The sequence below is a fragment of the Sardina pilchardus genome, chromosome 23 (assembly GCF_963854185.1).
Source record: "Sardina pilchardus chromosome 23, fSarPil1.1, whole genome shotgun sequence".
Classification (NCBI taxonomy): domain Eukaryota; kingdom Metazoa; phylum Chordata; class Actinopteri; order Clupeiformes; family Clupeidae; genus Sardina; species Sardina pilchardus.
In genome coordinates, this window is record NC_085016.1 from 6,802,322 (window position 1) to 6,820,940 (window position 18,619).

The 18,619-nt window shown below is 41.5% G+C and overlaps 2 protein-coding genes across 4 annotated transcripts in view; one reads left to right on the forward strand and one right to left on the reverse strand.

The window, feature by feature from the left end:
- Nucleotides 1-7,012, forward strand: part of LOC134071065 (methyl-CpG-binding domain protein 5-like) — a 30,906-nt gene extending 23,894 nt beyond the window's left edge. For all 3 annotated transcript variants that reach the window (XM_062527639.1, XM_062527641.1, XM_062527640.1), the window contains exons 8-10: nucleotides 1,582-1,655; nucleotides 3,198-3,270; nucleotides 4,511-7,012. In XM_062527639.1, coding sequence (XP_062383623.1) covers nucleotides 1,582-1,655; nucleotides 3,198-3,270; nucleotides 4,511-4,582 — 219 coding nt within the window. In that variant the 3' untranslated portion in view covers nucleotides 4,583-7,012. The remainder of the gene's footprint in view (nucleotides 1-1,581; nucleotides 1,656-3,197; nucleotides 3,271-4,510) is intronic.
- A 5,464-nt stretch (nucleotides 7,013-12,476) lies between these two features.
- Nucleotides 12,477-16,831, reverse strand: LOC134071607 (growth/differentiation factor 8-like). Its single transcript, XM_062528385.1, has 3 exons — nucleotides 16,032-16,831; nucleotides 15,190-15,560; nucleotides 12,477-15,064 (listed from the first exon to the last, which is right to left on the reverse strand). The coding sequence occupies exons 1-3, from the start codon at nucleotides 16,384-16,386 to the stop codon at nucleotides 14,684-14,686; spliced, it is 1,107 nt and encodes a 368-aa protein (XP_062384369.1). The 5' UTR covers nucleotides 16,387-16,831; the 3' UTR covers nucleotides 12,477-14,683.
- Nucleotides 16,832-18,619: the final 1,788 nt, after the last annotated feature.

Consider the following 18,619-nt stretch of genomic DNA (forward strand, 5'->3'; position numbering starts at 1 on the left):
CTAGGATAGTTCATAGCAAAGTTAATACACTTGACCTTGTATGTTCACTCTCTCACAAGGTTTAGAGACACAAACCTGTTAAATGCCTGGGACTAAACTCCTGGGACCTACAAGGGTTTCTGCTGTGATTGAGGCTTGAGACTGTTCTTAATGTTAATGACCGTATTAATTAGTCATTATACTCGCCTGGACAAGTGGAACCACAACTTATTATAATGATGCTATGTTGAAATATGTATGTTTGCCCTGCAACAAGAAGATCAAATTGGGCCCCCTAATGTCAATCATAATACTATTTTATAATCATATTTTGACCAGGGAGAGACTGGCATTTTTCCCATTCTTTTTATGATTCCTGCTGCTGGTATTGCTAAATTCAAATTGTGACGTTCCACGGCAAAACCAGTCGCTTGTTGCAACAGGCGTTTCTGAGAAAAATGGCCATTTATGTCACTTGTGCTAAAATCGTGGATTTTTTTTTGTAAGTGTTTTGAAACAGTGGGAGGTCTACACTGTACGGCCGTGAATACATTTCGCCGAAAAACTGACCTTTTGTAGTCTAAAAACGTGAGTTTGTTGAGGTGAGAAAGTTAGAGGAAGCAGGAAGTTAGAGGCGTCTCGTTTTTGCCGCTCTATTCCAATATTTACGGTAAATGCACTCATTGACAACCACCAAGCCATCCGCGTGCTGTGTCGTTGATACCAGTAGGCCTACCGTAAATCTTGTAATAGCGGCGACCTTACAAAGCGTTCGTGAGTGTTGAGCCAACGGTTAACTTCAGAGGCAGATTTCTCCGTTTTTCTATTGGCATGACAGGATGAACTCAACTCCTTTGAATGTTTATATTTCAGTAATATGACGTTCAATTCATTAGATATAGGTATCGTTTTGAAGGTTGATTATGCCCCTTCCTGAAAACGTAATAACTTTGATTTTGAAAATTTGGACATTGTGACTGATTTCGCCGTGGAAGGTCACAATTGGGATTCAAATTCAGTTAATTTCCCCCGCTATCTAGCCATCTAAATCTAAACCCCCACTATCTATCGAATGTCAAAAAGTAAAAAAAAAAAAAAAAAAAGAATTCAGTCTCCAGTCGAAGAGCGCTCCTAAGAAGTTCTTAGCACTTAAGAGCTTCTTAACGAATCTGGGAAACCTGGCCAATATCTGTAGATTACCGTGCCAAAAGGTGGGAGCTCTGAGGGGCAAGATGCAGCCAAACTGGCCGCATAATTACAGGAGTCCCCCACTGATGGGGAGAAAGATGAGCAGAAACGCTGCCATTTTTGATCATTATAAAACTCCTACCTCCGGACTTCCATGCCGATGGGCACATTTGAGGTAGTGGGCCAGGGTTTTGTCCCTTTAGTTCTTAAAATATCCCCCTGGTTAAGTAGGCAGTCTTACGCAACACGGGGATACGATAAAATTCTTTCTTTCTCTTTGGTCCATCTGTAAAATCAATTGTTTGCACATGTTATGAAATGTATTGCAGTGCATGATGTAGGTATTTTTGATAGCCTTATTCTGCTCGGTATGATAATCTCTGCATAATATCTTATTCTACTCTCATTTCTAAGGTGGAACCTGAGAAACTAAAAACACTAACGCAAGACCTGGAGGCTTTGGAGAGGGTTGCCAAGATGAATAGAAAGTAAGTCCTTTGCACTTAACCACAGACACACACACACACACACACACACACACACACACACTCTCTCTCTCTCTCTCTCTCTCTCTCTCACACACACACACACACACACACACACACACACACGCTCACACTCACACTCATACACACTCATAAGGTACTTAGTTACTCTCCATCACTTGCCTCCTATCTGACTGCTCTGCCAGTGATCCCAGCTGCATGATCCTCTTGCTTCTGTACCCTTAAAGAAGCCCTTTGGTCTCTCCAAACCCCTCTAACTTCCTCTGGGGCCAGTGGCACCGGCAGGCTGTGTGTCCTGTGATAATGATGTTACGCAACACCCCCGCCTCATACTCGTGGCGTGACCCACAAGCTACCTGCCAGAGGAGGCTCGTCCATAGAGAAAAAAGGACCGCCCTCCCTACACAGTCAAAGAGAAATTAAATGTAACAGATTGAATACATTGAACTAACTGGCTAATTAAAAAAAAAATCTAAACATGGTATCGCTGAAATTGTCAGTCCTGAAAGCAGCCCCTATAGGAATTAAAAATGACTGTGCAATGGATTTAGGGAGAACGTATTGAGAAGCTGGATTTCCAGTTTGACTCATCGCAGAGTAGGTTGCAAACCGGGAAAACTCTGTTGAGTTCCTGTCCAAACGTATACAGGCTACCTGATCACTGTGTAGTGAGCCTGATGCAAGGCTCTTTCACTGTGCTTTCTGCTAGTGTGGAGCAAGCATAGGCGTGTGTGCGTGTGTGTGCATATGAGTGTTTGTGTGTGTGTGTGTGTGTGTGTGTGTGTGTGTGTGTGCATGTGCATGTGTAGGCTTATCACTGTGTCCCTGGCCTATGTGTATCAGTACCAAATGCTTGTCTGAAACCTGCAGTATGTAGGTGTATGCGTGTGTATTCTTTCATATGTGTGTGTGTGTGTCTGTGTCTGTGTCTCAAGTGTGTATGTCTAAAACCTGTGGTGTGCCTCTAAACTGTGGTGACAGATTCATTGCCTGCCCCTCAAATTGAATTGCATGCATTACTCTGTCATTCACCGTCAGCGAAGGCTACTTGTCAGCGTTTAGAGGGCCACACATCCATCTCCTCAGAACCATTCTCAGAACTCATAAAGCCACCATGTGCCAGCAGCTATCGGCCAATATGTTGTTCACACAGTCATGTTGCATACAGAGGACATTTCAGTGCCTGAGCCTTATACACAGTGATGAACATGTACTATGTTTGAAGTAAAAACTTTGGTGCTTAGTACCGAGTGTTATTTGTTAGATTATTATATGAATTGCCTGTGTGATTCGGTGTTTCTGTTGTGACCTTGCCATCAGTGTTACAGTACATTTGAGTTTTAATGTTCTACAAAGAAAAATTCTGAAAGACTTCGAAGTTGGGTCAGATTATTGTGTGGTTAAGCATTATCGCACGAGTGGGAGTGGTGTTGTTGGCCTATATCGCCACGGCTGTGGTTCGCCGTAGGCACGAACCCGAAGGCTGAATTTGGTGAGCTCAATGTGTTTTGCTTTTCTGCTCAGATCTGGGAAGCTGAATAATCATTTGGAAGCTGCTATCCAGGAGGCCATGAGTGAGCTGGACAAGATCAGCACTGTGAGTATGGCACTGGATGCAGGATGGTAATGGTGACTGTGTTAAACAGATGCTTTTGTCCGTACAGTAATTTCCCGCATATAAGCCGCAGGACAGTGTTTTATGCATATATCATCTGGCTGCATAGCTACAGTGATTACTTTGTTAAAGTTTAGCGATTTTGTTTCAAAACTGCTAAAACGAAGGTGGTGATGACAACGTTTACAAGTCGCAAAAACTGTCTGGCTGCGCTGAAACGTCTTTTCACAAAATAGCTGCTGGGTCCGTGACGTCAAACTTAACAACCGAATAGTCGAGAAATTATGGTAGTGACTTACAGAGTATTAGCTTTACAATGAAAATGAGCGTTACAGTAGTTTGAATTACCGTAATTTCCTCTTAGCTCTTAGCTCTTAGCCGCGGCTTATACAGTGATTTTGCAAAATTTCAGCTATGGCGTCAATACACGGGGGCAGTTAATATGGTTTTGTTTCTTTTAACTTAAAACACAGTCCTGCGGCTTATACACATTGCGGCATCATTCCACAAAATTGTTGTGCAACAGGCTAAACATATAGTCTTTACTCAAAGATTTAGGCTTATGTCATTTTGATCTATAAAAAATGTCACATGCAGCCAGGCTTTAAAGGAGAAATCTGGCAAGTTTCCACATAGATCACTGTTTCTCAAGGTCACCGAGTACTGTCGGTACGAAAAAGAAAACCCGAAAACAATCGATTATACCTAGCTTGTATTCCTGCACCCAACAGCTAATGCATCCATGCAGCTACAGCGCTACACTCTGGGGGCAGGTCTGTAGAGCCCCCATGTACATGCCCGCAGAGTGTAGCTGCCAGACTGCGTAAAAAAAATATGATAATATAATATAATATGTAATATAATCAGTATTCATTATTGAAGCTGGAATCATGTTTTTCGGGCACTGCACTAGTCACTTGAAATAAATACAATGCAGCTTTGGCCGGAAATGGAAAAACAGATGCGAGTGTCATGGCAACACACATGTTTGTTTCATGAATAAGGTGGATATTGGGTCTGGGTTTTGAATTAATTTAAGTTTTTTGTGATCATAGTGTGATCATATGGCATATGGTATATGGTGATGCATCATTACTTTTGGAATCTGTAGAATAATGTGATTTGTTGATTATTTTGTCCTAATGTTAACCTGTGTGTGTGTGTGTGTGTGTGTGTGTGTGTGTGTGTGTGTGTGTGTGTGTGTGTGTGTGTGTGTGTCCAGGTTCACCAGATCCCGACGCGAGACCGCCAGGTCCGGCTACCCAAACCGAAGCGGAGGAAGATCTCCAGATAACATTGAGTCCTGTGGGGTAGCAGTCAATGCGGTATCCAGCCTCAAAGGGGGTTGTGTTTAACACTCACTCACACACCCACCCACCCACTCACACACACACACACACACACACATACAGTACGTACACACACACACACACACACACACATACAGTACATACACACACACACACACACACACACACACACACACCCTCTCCATCCTCCCTTTCCCCCTTTAGGTGCTACGACCCACAGTGGTGCAGTGGTCTCCGGAATCCTTCTCTCTCTGACTGACTGACAGACTGACAGTGGAGGTGCTGGATAAGCCAATCAGAAAACTGCAAAGAAAAAAGGTTTTTGGGAGGAGAGAGAGAGAGAGGGGGAAAAAAACACTCAAAATGGTTGCAATTTGTCTACAGCTCGCTGAAGAACTATTTTTTTCTAGAACACAAGATGATGACAAAAACTTGAAAAAAAAATACAAAAAATGAAAAAATATTGCATTTAAGAAAAATAGACAGTCCAAATATTTCTGATACATTTTCAATATGTATATAGAAAACAGAAAATTTCATGGTGAAATTCAGAGAAGAGAAAAGCAAAACTGTAAATACTGTACAATAATGCCATGTACAAGCAGACTTAATGCACACTCTATCTTTTATTGTACAAAAGAAAAACAAGAAAACTCTCAAACCAAGCAGAGGTGTACCAATGTCTTTGGTTTTTATTCAGCACGTGGGCAATATGGCCCACGTTAGCAAGAGAACGGACTGAAGAAGAAAACACAAGACAGCCTACAGCTTTTATATGATCATGACATAGAAAAATGCGCTGTTTGTTGTTTTGTTTGTTTATTTGTTTGTTTGTTTGTTTATTGCTGTTTGTTTTTTGTTTTTTGTTTTTTTCTGTCCCTAATCAAGCAAGAGTGGGAGGAGTTAGCCTGCTTACCCCCCCACACCCCGGTGTATGACCGACCCCTCTCACTCACACACACTAATGCGTGTTGGTATGTGTCTGAGTCCAAACAGAATGAACTTTACCAGCCGTACCAGGTCCTCAGGGAGGGCCTGATCTGACAGCACTCACACCTCAGCGCTGCTGCAAGGTCTCTGCACCACGATAGACCCCAATATAAGAGGAACGTTTGAAAACACACTCAAAATTGTTGAAATCATCACCAAAAGTGGCCACACACGCAAGTTAAGTCATACTATTTATCACTGCTAAATGCCAATTGCCATTGATTGATTGATTGATTGATTGATTGATTGATTGATTTTAATGATGGCATATAACATTGCTATCAGCTTAACTCCTCCGCGTGTGAAACACTTAGTCAGACCCCCTTGTAAGACCTTGCTGCACCGCACAGGAAGTGCTGTGTGATGTCACCGGCTGGTTCTATATCAGCAAGGTGGAGGATATTCTATCTGCAGTTGGGGGCCTTATAATTTTTGTCTTTTTGTTGTAAATTATTTATGTACAGTATTCTGATATTTATTTGAATCACACATTTAGAGTTGGCAATAATACAACCCGAGAGTTTGAATACTCCGAGAAAGCCTTATACATGTATGTACAAAGCATATATATATAGATATATAGATATATATATCTCTTGCACAGAGAGGAACAAACTTTGTATTCAGTATTATTCACTTTTAGCTGTTAACAGAATATCTCTATATATGATTTTCAGTTTTATTTAAAGTGTTCAATGGGTGCAGTTGTCATATTGTGTTGCGCAGTTTTCAGCACTGTTACTTGGTGTCATGGTAGTCTTGTAGCAACTCAAGTGCAAAAACAAATTTGTTGCTTCCCGTCGACAAAACTGTCTCCAGTAACCGGTCTCGCGTTTCTCAGAAAGACCAGTCATCGGGGCTACATTTCACAGACCAACCCTATCCTCACAGAGATGTACTCTTTAAGTTGTGGGTGCGTGTCTTCGCCTGTGTGGCTGTGTTACGTGTGAGAGTACAGTACTTCTAAAAACATTTTTTAAAGAAATATATAATATACATATGTCAACCAGTCAGTATCCTATCAGTAAATATGCCATTCAGCTCCCTGACGGAGACTGAGACTGAGAATGGTATGTTAGTGGGATGTTTGTACTGTACGTTGCTTGGAGATGTTAGCCCTGTTCTTATAGATCAATGTACTCGTTTGTATTACAGTCCAGCTCGCTCTTTGGCTAAAACGGTTCCAGGGCACTGGCCACGGCCGAGAGTTTTATTAGAAACACTACAGTACGCTTTTCATTTCAAACCGTTACATCCATGTAGTGTGTACTAAACTACAGAGATGCAGATGCGTTAGTCACAAGGTGAGGATCTTAAATTCAGAGATTTGGAATCTTAAAAACTTGATCTCTAACTACAAAAATGTGTCAACTTTATGTGATTAATGGGATCATGTTACACTGAGAAATACCCCCCCCCCCCCCCCCCCCCAAATGCTGCTATCAAACCAGCTTTGCATTCATCTTGTGGCTGATTCATCTGCCAACCTCAGTTGTTGAAACTCTGGACCTTTTAAGACTTTAAGATGAAGTACTTGTTCCGAGGATGTGTGTGCTTGTGTGTCAGAGATGAAAGATGAGGAAAAGTCAGTATATAGCAACACTAGCAGTAGCATTAAAAAGTCACTGAGTGTTGACTTGTTAAAACTAAGCAGACACTACAACACTACGGTCATAACTGTCAAAATGACAATAACCATAGCATAGCAGAGAAACTTTACAACTTAATGTCTCTTGAAGATGGAGTGTTTTATTTCTTTTTTATTTTTTGTTTTTCCTAAGCATGTCCTCATGGTGCCACATAAAACTAGTCACTACTAAAATGTCAAGTGCAATATAACGTAATGTAACGTATCTCAGTCATGTTGGTATACTATCAGAATATTTGTAGCCTCTTTTAGTTACAATGTTGCTGTGTTTTGTTTTTTCTTCTGTTTTGTTACATACCAATGTATTCAAACTTAAAGCAGACTACAATATCCTCCAACCATGCTTGATATGTACAACGTTTTGGAGAACTTGACCCGAGCTTATATTAACAGTCCTTAGGCACTGTGTACCAGTTACGTTACAATATGCTGGTCCAGGTTGTATTGGGCTCTGTTAATGGTGATGTCCTCACAGTGTTAACTAGCAAAAGGCTCTTGATTCAGCTCAGCAGCCAATCAAAAATACCTTTCCCTTTTCTGTTCCTGAAGCAGTGTTGGTGCAGGAGAGACCCCTGGTGGTCATAGGCTGCAATAGCCGGGGAATCAAATACCAAGGAACCACAGGAATGTTTCTTTGAGCACACACAACAGGCCTCTTCAACATTCAGTAACATTTCAGCAACAACATCAACAACAACAACAACAAAACATGCAGTATTTTGATTGAGGATTATACCTTTAAGGGTTGGGATCAGTAGTGTGTAAAAGTGTGCACTTACTGGAGGGGTACATAGGATTATTTATTGCTTACTTCTGAAGTATGCAGTGCCTAGGACTCCTAATGTAAAGTGGGGCTATAGCGCGAGGTCTGCCCAGCAACGGTGTACCTTACAAGAGTCATCAATTCTGGTGGTAAAGTTCATTCTGTGGTATGTGCAATGACATGGAGACTAACAGTCCCATGTACAACTCCCCCCCCCCCCCCCCCCCCCCCTTGTGTGGAAGGTCTGGTCTGTTTCATACATGTTTGTTTTTGGTGTTGATGTTTTTGTTGATACGTCTTTTCCAATTTTGTTTTCTGTTAGAAGTCAAAAATCATTCAGAATGGTCAACATTTGTCCATGCGTTACCTGATGAGTGAGTGTATGTGTGTATGCAGGGAGGTTTATTTCATTTTTAAATGATTGTAAGCTTTGTGTGAGTGAGTATTTTTCTGTTTTCTCTTTTTTGCTTGCTCTGTTTGTCCAATTGGTATGACCAACCGCTTTCCTTTCTTTTCTCTTCTCAGTGTTGCTGCTTTCCAACATAGTAACTAAGTATATATTTTTCTCACCAATATATACTTTACAGCCGTAGACTTTGTAAAGTATGTTGTGCACTTGATTTCATTTGTTGCCGATAGCATTGATGTGGGTGTTTTAGAAATAGTTTGTTGAAGTCCATAATTTCTAATTGTTTCAGTTTTGCTTTTTTGTTTTTGTTTGTTTGTTTGTTTGTTTTGTTTTTTTAGATTTTTATGATTTCTTGTAAGCAGCGAGTTTGTTTTTTGTAAATATTGTGAACCTTACAGGACATGCAGTGATGTAACATTGAAATAATGTTGCACCGATGTTTCAATTAAAAACTGGTCACTCATACTTGAAAATAGTTGTGGAGGCCTTTTGGGTACATTTCCGTTATATTGTTTGTGTTAAAGATATCTCATATAACTGATATCCCCTTTCAACTTCTAAAAGTAACATACTGTTGCCAACTTCATGATATCTTTTTTTGTTTTGTTTTGTTTTTGGGGATGATGCACCTCGCTGCAATAAAATATTTATAAATGCATATTTTATTCAAGCTATACTGGTTTATAATTAGTTTTTAAATGACTCTTAATATAACTCTCTAAGATTAACTGTCCTCTGGGTATGTGCACAGTCTGGAGTGTGTTTTGAGCCTAGATGGTGCGATTCATCGTTCAACTAACCAATATCCAACTAGTGACGGTTTCTCAAAACTGTCAAACTAACTTATACGAAAGAAGTTTGAACCATGATGGGTGCCAAACTTTAGTTCGCACTTTAGTCCTACAAATCACGGACACTTGTATGAATTATTTTTGTTTTTATTACTCTTAGGTTATCAAGTTTATTCATTTGTTCATGTAGGCTCGTCGTGTGAAATTTGCTTTGTTGACATCAAACCACTTCACAGATTGAGAGAATGGATCTGGAAAGACTTAATAAACTTACGACTTCCAGGGACAAAACCAGCAGTGAAATTAAAGATAAATTGGTGCATTAAACTCTCACCAAACCGTTTCAGAAGTGCAGCAAATCTATCATTATAAAGCTCCGCCCCATGTCAGACAAACTATGGTAATTGGATCCTGGGTTTTGGGGCGATTAAGAAATGGATGTCAATGGGCTCCTCTCCAGACCTGTGGAGCAAAATTTAAATTTGCTACAGGTTTGTCTGGGTTCACCCAGGCTAGTGTAAAATGAATTACTGGTTTTGAAATTTGCTTTTATCCCATATAGTTGTAGCCTGGCTAGCGCCTACCACTTCTCAATGAGACCTGGTCTGGCAACCAGACGTTCATTTTCTCTTATTTGGAAAAAATGTCCAGATCCGTTCATTGGGTGCCACCGATGTTTATCAAATGTGTCTGTGCAAGCTCATCATCGTCTTGCTTTGCCCCCTTTTCTATGATTGGTCCCCTATCTCAGGCAAAAATTAGGGCAGTAGTTTCCAGGCTGCCTTAGCAGCATGAGTCAAATCGCGCGCAAGGCAGCATGGGAACACCCAGGCTATTATAGTTGGCTATTTACTTGAGTCTGATGTCAGTTCTGTGGCTCTGTAGGCTAAAGTGCATGATGTGTCTTCTACTCTCTCAAAGGAAGCATGGTAATAGCCTGCCAAATGGTTTCAACTCCAGCTTGAAGTAAAGTTTTAGTGTGCAAAATGTTATTTATGCATTTCCATGAGGCTGGCTATTATGTCCATAAATTCATCTGAAGTAGGCCTACACAATTTGGCATCTAGTGTTCAACACAAAGAATAGCATTTTAGAGAGATTGCTAGCTTCCGGGCACACACAGCATTGGGTCTCTCTCTCACTGCAAAAGTTAAATTTGTTAAATTAAATTAAATTTGTTAAATTAAAAAAAACGTAACAAGCCAACTTTGCGAACATTCAGAGGGTCCCATAGGAATGACGTCTCACTTCCACGGAGTTGGCGATTATGTCGGTAAATCCGTCTTAAATGTGCAATATTCAATACAAAGAATTGCATTTCCTTATAAAGATTGAACACTGTGTGTCTCCGAAACAATGGCAAAAGTTCAAATTTTCCAACTTCAGGCAAAGCAAATTCAGGACTGCAAAGAAATTGGAAGCTCAAGGAGGCTCCCATTGGAATTAATGGATTGTGGTGTTTTCGCAAACACACACAAAGGCTGTGTGGGAAAAGGAGGATCGATTGTATCGCCAGCATCACATCTGGTGTACCCAGTTCCTTTGACTATAGTGGGAGCTAATTGTTGCAGCATATGCTCCACCTGCTTGACGTTTCCCGGAACTTCGTCAACCACAGGTCGAGAACTGTAGTTCAAATGTCAAAACATAAAGGGAAACTCTACACAACAAACAACAACATAGGGTCTATATTTGAAGATTAATGAGTGTACATTTTAATCTGGCTATTACCATACTAACCTCAATCTTTTAAGACTGAACATTAGTCTGGGGAGTCTGGGCTTTAATTCTACTGCACAAGGGGTGTGATCAATGGGCATAGCTCAAATGACTCCGTAGCCTACGCTTGGATAGTCCTTCAACCAATCATATAAGACCAATGATCTGGGTGCGCCTGATGGAGTCAGTTTGTGATGAGACCCAGCAAACGTGGACAGGAAGCAGGAGCGATAGATGTGCAGGTTTCCAGCCTGAGCTGCAGGGTGAAATCCAAATCACCGGCAGATCAGGCCTAAGTAAATTTTCATTTTGGTCCAAATCAACATCAATCGGTGTAGTTTTCAGTAAAATCGGAACATGCATTTACAACTTATTAACATAGAGCTGCACAATTATCACCACCATAATCGCAATATGTTCAATGACAAAGTTCATTTTGTCACATTTCTGACTTTTATATTAATTTCATCCACCTTGATTATGTCACTTCTGGTTGGTTGGTTGTGCATCGTACGTAAGGGGCACAGAAATCCAATTGGTGAGGTTCACAGTCGGTCGGGGGTGCTGTGTTTCTTGTGCCACTGAGCGTGTTCACCAATCATGGGTGGCAGAAGTTAAAGAGACATTTGGAATATTGAACTGAATCAATTCCTTGACATTCAAAAATCATATCGCAGTCGCTAATTATGTCAAAAAAATCTAAAATTGGGCAGCCCTATCGCATAGCCTTTGAGGGCAACATTATTATGTCAAAGTAAATCGTTTTTTTAAAGCTATTAACGTGGATCAAAAAACATTAAACATCTATGCTACTATGGATTAGCCTGGATGCCAGACCGAAGTTTAGCCCCGCCTCCATTATTTTTCTACAGGGAACTTCGGTCTGGCACTGCTCCGTTCAGCTGCTACTATTCGAGATACAGATCTGTTCGGACCAATCACATTGTCAGGGCGGGCTTTACGTGATGATTGACAGATGAACAGCAGTGACGTTCACGGCTGCATGCGTCCTCGTTCGAGGAGTTGGGAGACCATGGGTGCCTCTCATTATGCCTCCTCGATCCTCGAGGGGCATTCCCACTGATCTATAACTAACACTGGATAGACTATCCCATTGTTTTCCCCCCATCATTCTTTATGTAGATCAGTGAGGATCGAGGAGCGAGGGAGGACGTATAAACGCTGCATGAAACGCACCCCATGTTGGTTTAGGTTGATTTTGATTGCAACAGAAACGCTATGAATGCATAATTTGTTCATGCAGTTTAGCCTTTCGTTTATCTTAACTATTGAAACGGAGGTTTTATCACGGATTCACACAACTATTTCTGAACACTTAGACCAACGTGGATATGTGGGAAAACTTCAGTTTCACTTTCACCAAGTTAAAACAGCATGTTTGGGTGATGTTGAGTAAAGTATTTTTACCTTTGACAGTGTAAAGAAGGGTCAAAAAAGGACTGTTGGACCAGAGTTCAGTTATCAAATTGAGCAGACTTTGTAGGCCTACTCACAAGATGGCGGCAACCTGAAGAAAAGCAAAGTAGACCAACAGGAGTGTAATTTCCAAAAGTATACCTTTATGGTTGGAACTATGCAATTGCAACACAAGTGTTTCCCAAAACTACAGATCTAACTATTGAGTTGCGACTTATGCATCCCGATACATCGAGAAGCAATACAGACATTTACCAAAACCATAGTTCTACCATTAACAATCTCTCAGACCAAAGTGCAAGGATGATAGACCAGGGTTCTATCAACATATTAAGTCAGTACAGTTGCCCAGCCCAAATTTCAAAAAGCTGAAGACAGCTGTTGATGATCCAGGGGGAAAAAAATCTTTCTTGGCACAGCAAAATGAAAATATTGATAGCCACAGATAAGACTGCATTCATTAACTAATAGTTTTGCTCATTCTTTGAGTGCTTGGAACAGGAAAATGTTTTTTTTGGAGAGGGTTCATCTTAGTTCTGGTGGAGCCATCTCATGATAAGAATTTGTGCATTTTACGAAAGAGTGACATTTCTACGCTTTTTGAAAACTGAATGTTTGCATGCATTTTTGAGTGAACTATGCCCTTGGCGAAAGAGACTGTTACCCTCTCATCACATTTCAAACAAAAGCTTGATACATGCTCCCCCTTGCCCCCTCAAAGCACTTGATGCTGACTGTGCATGTTCGAAGTGATCCCAACAATATTTTCTCAAACAACACAGATTTCTAAAGACTTGGTTATCTTGGCTGCTTGAAGAGAACTGCTCTGCTCCCTAAACAGTTGGACACTATATTATGATGTCCGTCCGTGTTCCAAATTTGCGACGGCCCCCAGCCTGCCCCCTGCACATTCTGATCGCATATTCGGGATTGCAAAATATTTCTTTTCACCCTTCCACTCCGTGCACTGTGCTCCTTCATGTCATAACTGCTGGCTTGGGAGCTAAAGTTCAGCAATCTTTTGACCTTCAAGAAGGGATTTATTGTCAGCATCCTCCATAAGGGTACATGTTGATGGCGTTATTGTTTTCTGAACATGGGGTTAACGACCGATTAAAACTATTAGTTACTTTTAGGATTTTGCAGGGTTTTTAATAGGGTAATTTGCAGGGTAATAAAGAGATTGCCAACATTTTTTTAGGAGAGGATTCCAAGTGGTTACCATCTGTTGCTGCACGTGTCAGCGTGTCCTCAAAAAGGTCTCGTAGACTGCAGAGGACACAGCCAGAGTGTGCACTACACAGCCAGAGTGTGCACTACAGCAAAACAATCCCAAGGGGCCGCAGCCAGGTTCACGTCCTTAAATCAAAGCGCTCTGGTCTTGTTTACAAGTCCGCATGGTGAGAGAGACCTCACTTATTGCATTTTGTTTTGGGGTTATCGGGGGAGAAAGGGTACTTTTGGAGGCTTTTTCAAAAAAAAAAAAAGCTTTTCGTCGCATTTTACATAACATACTAGACCGGCCAGATGTCACACTCTGCACGATTTTAGCAATGCTTTTGTTAAATACCAACTCGTACTGTATGAGTAATTTGCGTGCAATGTCAAGCCAAAGCTCACGACATACGGTCTGATAGTCAAGCGGCGACTACTCACTCGATATGTGAAATAAACTTTCTGGACACCCCTGAACCCAGAACTGTGTGGTTATCTCTATGGCTATGTAAAAGAACTGGTCAAAGTACCGTCAAAATGTTGCCATGTTTTCAGTTCTCTTCAGTCACAATACTTTTGCACAGGTGCAGTGAGTTACCCTCTGTAGGCTACTACACTCCACAACTAATGCACAACAAAGCTGAAATCCGTCTCAACTCAAGAGTCGTACGACTCAGATATCGGTTCAATATCGGTTCACAATCGGTTCTAAATCGGCCTCCTAACAGCAGTGTACAACCGATTTAAAACAGTGTCAGAAGAAGAGAAAGGATGATGAGTTTATCTCGATGACCTTCAAATGTTATATTATTGTTCAGAACTGCACTTATGTTCTTTGCATGTATGACTCTGTGTTCATTTTTTGTCAATTAATATATTGTACATTTGGAAAAGTTAAACAAATACATTTATGTAGCATATTGTATTATGTGGACTACTGTTTTTATGATTATTGAATGGAAGATAAAGTTGGACGGTTTGGCTCTCTAAAGGTGATGACAGTTATCACGTTGTGGTGTCCTTCAACGTTTAGTAACTCTGTATCAACTTGCGCCTGAAATCCTGAGAGTCCCTGATACAGTTTCCTATTTAGACCAATGATGTGAAAACAGTTTAGGAGCAGCCACATATGTCCACCACCATTGAGGGGATCTTTCCATAGATTATCTGTTCTTTGCGATTGAAATAGAGCATATTGATAGGAGACATTTTGGTAGGAGTGCAGCAGGGTCCGGCGGTACCCCGCGGATTTGCCTTGTTTACAAGGTGAGTATGTGGGTACTTCTGCAGGTGCATGTACTCGCACTCTCCCGAGCAGTAGTTGGCCTTGTAGCGTTTAGGCGCAATAATCCAGTCCCAGCCGAAGTCCTCGAAGTCCACGGTGAGCGGGTAGCGACAGCAGCGAGATTCAGGGGAGTTCTCGTCACAGTCCAACCCCGTGTCCCTCTTTGACCGTTTGGGCGTCTCAGCTATTTTCACTTCCATAAAGGGTTTCTAAGAAATGGGGGAAAACAGCATGATTAAACAAAAATAGATATATGCATAGCCATGCGTTTCTTTCTTACCTCTGGACATCAGAAAATTTTTACAACTCAAAGGACATTTAACAGAAAGCTCACCAGTCCCTCCGAGCCAGATTCAGTGGAGGTAACGGCCAGGTCCACTCCTTTGGAATCAAACGCCTTTATTTCGATACCAAGATTGGTCTCCGGTTGTTTCAGCCAAGACTGGAGGAGCTGATTCATGTCGATACTTTGCCAAGAGCTGGTTTCTGCATCCACCTCGATTTTCAGGGACCTAATAATAGCCCTTGTGTTGCCTTCTGACAGTGGTTTTAGACGAGAAATCTGCAAGAAGACAGTCGTGGCTTCCTCGGTTGGCCGGAGGTGAATCCACAGCTGGGCTTTTAATATGTTGTTGGGTAATATCTTCGGACTGAGAGAAAATAAACAACATCTTGGCATTCCGTTTTTTTGAACGCTGGATTGAGCTGAAATGCAAACAATACATGACAATGACAACTTTTAATACAATACAACGAATAAACTGGCAAACTCTCCTCATCAACTAACATAACAAACACTAGTTTTAAAAGGCCCTAGCCAATGCAGCCTAGCGCAAAAAATAAGGAGGTGGGAGAATAAAATATATATTTTTGTGATTTATGCTTAAAGCCCCATTCCAATTGTATCAGTTTCAGCAGTAGGCCTATGACGACAAAGGCTGTCCTTGGCAGTTAAATGATTACATAGTAGCCTACTCCGCTCTCCGTATACGCGCATTGACCCGGCGCAAAAGTGCGCACTTTGTGTAATACCAAGGTCATATATATGCGTAATTGACAGTACGTTTTATCCTTCACTGTAATTTTTTTATAACTAGCTGCCTAATGCATGCAAATACAAGCAAAAGTTAAATAACTGTGTCGGTGAAGAGTAAACATGCCGTGCGTAAAACTTACGCTCAGTGGGCATGGTAATGATCGTTTCAGTGGTGGCGAGCTCCCCATCATCGGCCGTCCCAACTTTCTTGTCTTCCACCTGGATATCATACTGGCTGAGAAGCTCCTGTAAGGGCGGCGCTTTTGGCAAGAGCTGTCTGATCATGTCCCGGCTTATGTTTGGAGCTTGTTCTAGTCGGAGGATGCTAAGAATTTGGGACTTGATGGTGTGTAGTCTCATCAGCTTGCTTTGGTGCCTGAACTCGCATGTGGAACACTGCTCGATGTCCTCCGTCACTGGCTGAGGTGTTGTGGAATTGCCTGAACAGGTTACTCCAAATGCGCACAAGAAACACAGGTACACGAAGAATGGCATATTGTTTGTTGAGCTTCGTTCTGTTCTGATGCGTAGTGATGATTTTGGATGATTCCCTCAGCCCCCTGGTTCGCCTCCCTCAACAATGAACGGCATAGTGTTGCGCAACGAACTGCTTTATGCGACTACTTCCTTGATATGTCGTCAAAATCCCTTGATTGGCCGAAATGATGTCAGATGTAAGTCGTCAAAGTTTATGGTCTAATGCCAATAACTGACGCATGCGCTCGAGCTACAAAAACAATAACATTTTGGGAATATACCTAAACCTATCATATTAGTCTATACAAATAGGACTTCTCGCAATCGTCATGATGGTCTTTGTAAGGTTATTTTTGCACTACCCATTATTATTTATTTGGAATCCATGGTCTTCAATATTGGATCCTCATTTCATTCATATTCAACATACAACTTAACGCTTAACCTGGGGTGCTATTATTGAACCAGTAACACAATAGGATATGGGGGTTTTGTTGCATTATATTATGCACTGTGAATTGTCTTATTCTATTTAAAAAAAAAAAAAAGATTAACAACAACTGCATACCTCGGTGTGAGTGTTTTGAGTTCATTGTCACTGTCAAACCGCTTGAGGACGCTACTGTTGCGCTGATTCCTGTCTTGTTAAATGCCCAGTTTCGCCGATGTGCAGGGATTTGCTGTTCTGGTGCTCTTGCAGCTACGAAGGAGTGTACATGCGTGTATGCCCTTCAAACGGCGTGCCAACTTCTACAGACGAATACCACCAAGCGCAAGCAATGCAAGGATTCGATCATGGTGAATATTGTTTGATGAAATAAATAGACTATATTGTATGCAATTAATTATGTAAATTCTGGAAAACGGATGCAATACATAATTCTTTGGTGGACCAAACATCAAATTGGTGAAACCACACTCTCCTTTTTGGTTAGTCATAAAATAACCTTATTTGTTCAAAAGGTTCATACATGGCTATAGTTACTTATACAAAGAAACTTACATTTTCTTACCTCTTTGTGTCTAGCCTACATTACAGTGAAGACGAGTGGAGTGTTGCATACAACTTTCTGGCACCCACTCAAAGTTTGAAGGAAGGTTTGCATGGTTGTGAACCGCATCTCGTCTTGTGGAGCGCATCACGGGCCCAATCTTGCGAGCTTCATTGCCTTCCTCCTCAGAAATGGATTAGTTGGATTAGTTTCAGGGCGCTACTATGGGATGTTCCGAATCAAAACACAGTATCCCCGACGAGGACAACAACATCGAGGGGAAGGCCCTCCTTGTTCCTGACTCGGTAGTGGACGATAGCACAGCCTTATTGTTGGACTATGACTCTGAGCTTGTGAAGCGCTCGCCACCTGCTCCCTCCTCTAACCTGCTTCTGCTGGATTACGCCCAGAGGATGGCGGAGGAGATTGTTGCCTTGGCGGTGCGGCAGTGGGAAGAATCAGACAGACAGTACAGTGACATCCCTTACATCGACTCTGACCTGTCATCCGCCTCTGAAACTTGACAAGTATTTTTTTTTCAAAGAGTTCTGTCATTTTAACGAGTTTTCATTTGTTTTCTTTCATTCTGTTGGCTACTTTCATTCATTTTTTTGGAGAGGGGCTCATTTTGAACAATGTGCACTGCTCAATGCTCCCTCATCTCTGTTGCCTCCTGCTGCCCTTGCTGTCTTTGTTTGTTGTGTAAACATGAGCCAAGTTCAGACACTGGGTCTGGTGGCATTCCCGGATCCCATTTAATACTCAAATAAATAGTAAACACTGTTGCTGTGCTGCTGTGTCCAGAGTAGAACTCTTTTTAGTGTGTTCTGGTTCTGGTGATTGTCACTGTCCTGTCTGGCTGGTAATCCCCCAGGAAGTAAGTTCCCATGTAGCGGTGTGTGCTTGCTCTCATCCTGTGCCAAGTCCAGCAGAAGGGCATGGATGGTTGCCCCAGGGTGCCCTCATACTCAGTGCCCCAGAGAGCAAGAGCTCCTCGTAAATTAGAAATGAGGATGGGATTGACAGGAACTGTGAAAGGTCAAGGTAAAATAGTAATAGAATAAAAAATAATAATAATTGGAAAACCTAAATCCATTCATGTTTTCAGAGTTTCTCAACTGTTCCAGACTGTAAGGGTTTTTGCAGATCTCTTGCAGCTTTTTCATTGTGGGTATGTCGTTATCGAAGCAAGCTGTTGAAGCCTGTTTGCATATATAAAATAAATGCACCAGATTTGCAGGACAGGCAAGCCTTCAAAT

What these genes read in the sequence shown, in the direction of transcription:
- LOC134071607 (XM_062528385.1), bottom strand. Translation starts at nt 16,386, where the DNA reads ATGCCATTCTTCGTGTACCTGTGTTTCTTGTGCGCATTTGGAGTAACC. An exon ending in CATTACCATGCCCACTGAGC is followed by an intron (nt 15,561 to 16,031) that starts GTAAGTTTTACG and finishes TTTGCATTTCAG; the next exon opens with CTCAATCCAGCGTTCAAAAA. An exon ending in AATCTGGCTCGGAGGGACTG is followed by an intron (nt 15,065 to 15,189) that starts GTGAGCTTTCTG and finishes CCCATTTCTTAG; the next exon opens with AAACCCTTTATGGAAGTGAA.